Raw genomic sequence first — 7,281 nt, forward strand, 5'->3', positions numbered from 1 at the left:
ATATTTTGAACCATTCTAGTGATCAACTCAGACGGCCTATTAAGAGTAGCACATCTCTATATTATGGGGAATGAGAAATGCAGCCAATATCATCAAGGGAAGGTGACTCTGAATGAATCTGAAATATGTGCTGGGGCTGAAAATATTGTATCAGGACCATGCGAGGTAAAAAAGATTTCTAAATAAGGAGTGTGTAATGGATAGCACTGTGTCTGGTGTTTATTTATTTATCCCATTTTTCTCAAATAGGAATCAATATACACCAACCTGTTCTAAGAAAGAGGAACTCAGAAAGATAACCTGATTATACCTGTACATTTCTTTTAATGAAACAGTGAAGTAATTTGTTTCATTAACAAGAAACTAGGATGACATTTTTCTCTCAAAAAACAATAAAATAATACAGCCAAAACTCTAATGGAATGCTGTTCAAATTAGAATTATCCAATATGCAGTTTGATATAACAGCTTGCATTTTTCTAATGCTTTTATAAATTTATCTGATCTTCCCAAATTCCCCCTGACTGAACTCTATTAATAATTTTAGTAAGAGATACATGCCTGGTTTTAAACTTTTAAATGTGTTTTTGGTTAAGCTAGTATGTGTGTTTAAACAAATTCTATTTAAAAAAATCAGTAAGTCAAAGTTGGTGACTTTAAGAGCTTGGACATTTTCATTTGTTAGGTAACTGCTCTTTCTACTTGGCAGTGTTCCTATCCCCATTTTACATAGACAAGCTGTTAAGGTGTTATTTTAGATGCATTTTGAATGCAAAAGACAAGCTTTCCAAGCCTGGGCGCTGTGGAATTATAGAATACTATGTTTAGTAAAACAGAAAGAGTTCAATAATAGTGAAAATGCCCTAAATATGGAGCATAAATTTATACAGAAATGTACGTGTTTTGTATATACTGCTCTGAGATTTTATTTCTGAAAAAAAAAAACTGTTTTCACATGAAAGAATTTTTAAAACTGCTTTAAAATAATATGATTAGAAACTGATTATGTGTTTATAACCACTTTCAAATTTGGTGTTTTTTCCAGTAAATCAGTATTAGTATGCCCACTATAACAAAATCTACTAGGATAAGTATTTATTTATCTGTTTCTTTCCTACCCTAAGAGCCCTGTAAGCACTAAGTTCTGAGCTAGACAAAATCTTTGAGATATTTAGGAAGCTTGAACTTACCCCAGCCCTTTTGCCGTTACTACTTTGACAAGTGCTCTTCAGGAATAGCCTCTAATCTGAGCTGTCATCTATACATTGTTAGATTCCTAACTTTATCATTGAAAAATTCATCACATTGTCACATGTTTACCCATATTTACAAGACAATTTCAAAATGATCCTACCACTCCTCAAAAATGTACCCTCCAGAATGTTTTTTTTATCACCGATATTGAAATCAGGGTAATACAATCATCAAAATCACTGAAATCTTGACACTTGAAAAGGAAATCTCCCAAACATTTTACAACAGCAATAGCATCACATTTAGTGAAAGTCTTTGATTTGAAGAGTTTGTACCAGTAATCACTGGTGCATTTAAAGTCAGATTACCTCTTGTGGCATAGTTTATATGAAGACTCTTTAAATAAAATATTTTCCTTGGTGTTTTATCTTCATCTTCACCTTGATTTTCTGTATTATAGAATGTTGATATCTCTTTTCTTTCTATATAACTAAACTTGGCAGTGATTTAGTTTTATCACCTCACTGTTGGAAGAAAATTAAGATAATCCCAAAGACACTTCATACAATGATGCCAAAGATAAGCCACTGTAATCCTAGGAGACTACATGGTACATAAAAGTGATGCAGCACATTGTCATGATTATATATATATTTTTGTGTGTGTTTGTGTATATATGTGTGTGTGTATATACATATATATATATATGTATATACACATATGTACACACAAATCATTTTATCAGAGTTCCCGTTGGGGCTTGGCAGGTTAAGAACCTGACTAGTATTCATGGGGATGTGAATTCGATTCTTGGCCTCACTCAGTGGGTTAAGAGTTAAGCACTGGAACAAGCTGCGGTGTAGGTCGCATATGTAGTTCAAATCTGGTTTTGCATTGCTGTGCCTGTTGTGTAGGCTGGCAGCGGCAGTGCCAGCTCCGATTCGACCCCTAGCCTGGGAACTTCTATATGTCACAGGTGCAACTCTAAAAAGAAAAAAAAAAAATCTATCAATCTGTTTATTTTTTATCTATCATGTACCTATATGTGATGATACAACAGGGTTACCATACAAGAAATGCCATGAAATCATAGGCTACCTTCCATAAATGGGAACAAAAAAATATATTACTACTAATATTAAGTGAGAGAATATTCCTTCTTTACGTCTGGAAAGGCAATATCCAAATAGTAAACAGAATTGTTTTATTACTTACAAGCCTTTATTTAAGTCATTAAAATCATTCTGAGGTCAAGATTAAGGGAATGAAAAAAACATCTGAAATAAGACAAAATTTAATGTAGTTTAATTATTAAAACCATATGATTACAGATGGGGTTTTTTGATACTTGTATTTTTCTACATTTTCCAAATTGTCTATATGGAGCATATTTTGAAAATCAGAAGAAAATAAAAATAAATATAAAATTTACCTTCCTAAACATATGTCAGTGGTTTTGCATTCATCTGCATTCAGCGAAGGCAAAAACCACTTTAAGATATGAGTGAATATTTTAGAAAGAGAAGTCACTCTTAAATGATTATTACACATGATAGAATACTTTGAGCTTTTGTATTTATCTCAGTCTTAATCGAGTAGTCTAAAAGAAAGACAATCAATGGTCTAGTACATTAATATTATGTCTTCATATTTCAGTTGACATTAAATTTTTTGTACATATGTATATATGAGATATAAATCAATAAAGGAAATGTTAATGAATTGTTAATTTTTATTTCTGAAATAATACTTTGTTGTTGTTGTTGCATGTCTTCTTCCTAGGGAGATTATGGTGGCCCACTTGTTTGTGAACAACATAAAATGAGAATGGTACTTGGTGTCATTGTTCCTGGTCGTGGATGTGCCATTCCAAATCGTCCTGGTATTTTTGTCCGAGTGGCATATTATGCAAAATGGATACACAAAATTATATTAACATATAAGGTATCACAGTCGTAGCTGGTGTAACAGTGTCTGAAGCTTCCATTAACACAACTCTCTTTACATCAAGATTTCAGAGAACATGTAACTTAAAAAATCCTAAGACAACTACTTGAGTGTCATGTTTGTTAAGATACTCATTAATATTTATGGGTGTTTTCTGTTGTTTTGTTTGTCAGTGTTATTTTGTAAATGTTAAAGTGAATTAAGGTACATGCAAGTGTAGTAACATATCTCCTGAAGATACTTGAATGGATTAAAAAATGCAACGGTATAATTGCTGGATGATAAAAGATTTAAGGGAAAAGATCAATTAATATCTCTCAGCTGCTTTCCAAGGCTAGTTTCTTAATAATGAATAAACCATAAGTTAAACATTATTTTAACCTCACAAAACAATTTGTTTCTCGTGTCCTTAAATTTTAACTCTGTATTAAATTATATTACCTTTCATATGCCATACATTATACTTCATTCATTTCTGTTCACCATGTATCCTATAATACTGGTACACATACTCTTTATAAAAACATATACCCATATGTAAATGCCTGGGTACATATGTGCATGCACTAGAGTTCAAAGTGTGGTATATATAATGTAACTCCTAAATATTATGAAATTGTGTACTTAGTTTTTCCTTAAGAAAAATATAAAAATATCTAAAGACCAGTAGAAATATTAAGAAAAGGTGCAAAATAGAAGTGACTAGATCATCCTCCACTAGGAAACTGCAGGTAACCTCTGCTGGTTGGCATCTGAGGTGTGGTCATGAATCACACAATTAAATAAAACCTAACCTAGGTATTTACATATGTTTATCATCCTGGTTATTTTATATAGTTTCTAATTCGTAAAGCTCAAGAGGCTAATATGTGTATTACTATTATTCCTTTCCTTCAAATTTAGGGACATTTATGTATGCAAGATATTTTTAGATCTTTTTTCCTAAAGTATTTAAAAAATTCTTAGATAACTATCTAATTGACATTTAAAAGCATTCTGGTCTTTAAAATTTATTTAAATAAGTTAACTCTAAGACGTGCTGCTGTGATTGGCTTCTATCTAATCTTCTTTAAATTAAAAGAACTATTTAAGAGGAAAATTTCCATGTCTCCAAAATTTGTAAATAGCTTTTCAGCAAATTATGTATTAAAATATATATTGAACAAAGAAATCAACATACTTTTCTCTACCTGAAAGTCATTTAACATAATAAAACTTTATTCAAGGAAAAAATGTAAAAGGAAGGGAAAGGAACTAGCTTGTCTAAACTCTGTATTCAGTTATTTTTAAAGTACTGTTAAATTTCCTGAATGAGGTATTTTATCAGAATATCTTCATTGTCATCTTACTTAAAATAGATCTTTTCTAATGCCATGAGAAATACTCATTCAAATTTTGTATTCTGTATAATAACCAAACTATCATATTTATTATTGTATTAGTCATGACTAAAGATCATGTAGTTGTCAAAAAATGAGATAACGAAGAGTAATAGGATAGGTTCTGAATTTTCACAAAGTATTCTTGTATAAAAGTTCTTTAAGAATAATTATTTGAATATTTTGAATTCAGCATTTCCATTTCTCTAATTTGTTTCTTTTGAACTCCATTAAGACCAAGGATCCAAATGATGCTCTAAAAGCTCCATAACACACTGTTCAATCTTTAGTGAAATGATTTTAAATTTACTAAAAAACTTACTTTACAAAGTACAGGATAGCAAATGCAGAAATGCTTTCCTAAATTGTGCCATTTTATTTATTTTTTTAATAATAAGATATGTGCTGGTATCAAGAAACAGAGAAAGCCAAGAGAGATCCCACAAGTTGCCAGTCCATACCAGCTTATTTGATAGTATTTCTCTCTCCCACCATTATGTATTATGCCATTATAATCAAAACACATAAAAATTTCAAAGGCATAATGTCCAAATATTAAAGTGTTTTTCAGAGTCTTCTTGCTAAACTGGCAAATTTTTATTGTCACATATTAATGATATTTATGAAACATTTACTAAATTGTAATTCTTTTAAATATCCACATTTTAAATATTTATTTTATATATTTTCCTCTAAATTTCCACTGAGAGATAGGAATTACCTAGATAAAAAAATGTGTCTAACTTTATAGACATTTTGAACTCAGTGTTTTCCATTGTATTAAAGGGTAAATACAAGACCACCAATAAACCATCAGACATGTTCACAATGCAGTTTTTTCTTTGGGCGTTTCCCTTTAATAGGAGGAGACGAATAGGATAATAATAAAAGATGAACAAGACCCATGTTTTTAAGGTGGTATAGCAGGAAGTAATCATGTCATTTTTCTCTGGTGAAAGATACTATTTCCTGGGCATTCTTTTCTTAATAAAGTACAAAAATGAAAAATCCAATTTACCAAAAATCTGTTTCAATTTGAGTCATGGACAAAGGGATCTTTCAAATTAGAAGGTTTCAAGGTTATTTACGTTTTGGCTGTGATATGCTGTTATAATTGTGGACGTTTTCTTATGTCTACCAGGAACAGTAATGTAAAATTAAAATATTTGTCATAATGCCTCTGCTGTGCAGAAAGGATAATAATCCTTTTGTATACTTTAATTTTATTGTAAAATGTGTAATGATTTGTACCTATTTGCTGTAGGCAGGTCCTCAGTAAATAAGTCATTCTCTAGTATTAACAAGCTCTTGCTTGCTATCTAAGTGTTTCAAACTATGGGAAATGTGAGACACTGGAAGGCAAGAAAAATAACAATAATGACATGTGATAGCAAAATTGTATTTCACTTATTCCTGTGAATATTTCTTGTTGGTACCAATGGTACTGTACAAAGTGAATGTTATAGCCACAACATTGTCTTGGAAAAAAACACTGTCAAGAAATAATAAATTGCTGTCAGCCATTTTCTTGTTGTTTCTAAACATTTTAAAAAAAGAAATACTAGTTTTTCAATATAGGAGGGATCATGACCTAAAGAATTTTAATAAACACTCAAACATGTAAATTGACTTACTGAAGTCCAAAAAAAGACTACTTTCAATCAATTATATGCCAAATTTACAAACTCATTTGCAAAATTAAGTAATTTGAATAAGACATAGTCTTTAGTGAAGAAATTACTTTTCACTATAAGATCCAAAAAGAATTTACCTTTCAACATTTAACTGAATTTTGAAAAAAAGAATCTACTAACGCAAAAAAAGCTAAAATTCTCTGGACCCTGTAAATCTTGACAGTGTAACTTTAAGTAGGTTCATTTCCATTTGCACAGAAAGTTTCTATCTTTAGGAAACTGAAAATGGAATACTGTGGATGTTATGACTGTTTTTCTTGTGTGTAAATAGCAAACGGATAAGCTGCCTATTGAGTGGTATAGCTGGTTGCTTACCCAAGAAGGGAACACTGTGGTTATGATGTGTATAAAATTTTCTGTAGTTAATAAAGTTGTTATTTTTATAACCATGATTATATTATTATTCTTAATAATAAAATATTTTATAAAAATGCTCCCATTTCTTGTATTTTAATTATATGCATGGACATATTTGAATCTGATCTAGGGCTTAATGCAGAAAACAACAATGATCTCACTGAGAGAAATTACAAATTATATACACCTTGTTGCAAGAAATATCACATAACCTGTCTATAGAACTAAGACAAAAATTACTATTCTATTCCAACTTCTATCTATGGTAATATCAGTGGTCTCCAATAAACTACTAATCTCTTTGCACTTCAATTTATCTCACTGCAAAACAATTATTTATTCACTCTTCCTATTTGCTAGAATGATGCTATGAATATAGTTTGCTAACATATATAAAATATTGTCATGAATGATCACGTTGATTCCTTTACCATATGACTATACATTATAAAGGGAACTGTAATTCAATTGATCAATTTGGAATGTATCTTCAAAACATTCCATTAAATTTAGAATGATTGAATTCACTCATTTCTTTCAAATTGGAAGAACTAATTCTCAATTGATCTAGTTGAAAAGTTTTAAAATACCACTGACTATTTTGAATTATTTTGTACTGCCTCCCCCCAATGCTCTAGTAATTTTTCTGACATAGATATTTATTTTAAGTGATGATTAATGTATCTAATTACAGAGCCCACTATAAAATA

General features: G+C 30.3%; 1 protein-coding gene across 3 annotated transcripts in view; it reads left to right on the forward strand.

Moving 5' to 3' along the window:
- The window catches only part of HGF (hepatocyte growth factor), a 73,409-nt gene extending 69,293 nt beyond the window's left edge, over positions 1 to 4,116 (forward strand). For all 3 annotated transcript variants that reach the window (XM_047753137.1, XM_047753138.1, XM_047753139.1), the window contains 2 exons: positions 20 to 165; positions 2,977 to 4,116. In XM_047753137.1, the coding sequence (XP_047609093.1) occupies positions 20 to 165; positions 2,977 to 3,153 (323 nt within the window). In that variant the 3' untranslated portion in view covers positions 3,154 to 4,116. The remainder of the gene's footprint in view (positions 1 to 19; positions 166 to 2,976) is intronic.
- The last annotated feature ends 3,165 nt before the right edge of the window (positions 4,117 to 7,281 follow it).

Source organism: Phacochoerus africanus, chromosome 11 (assembly GCF_016906955.1).
Source record: "Phacochoerus africanus isolate WHEZ1 chromosome 11, ROS_Pafr_v1, whole genome shotgun sequence".
Lineage (NCBI taxonomy): Eukaryota > Metazoa > Chordata > Mammalia > Artiodactyla > Suidae > Phacochoerus > Phacochoerus africanus.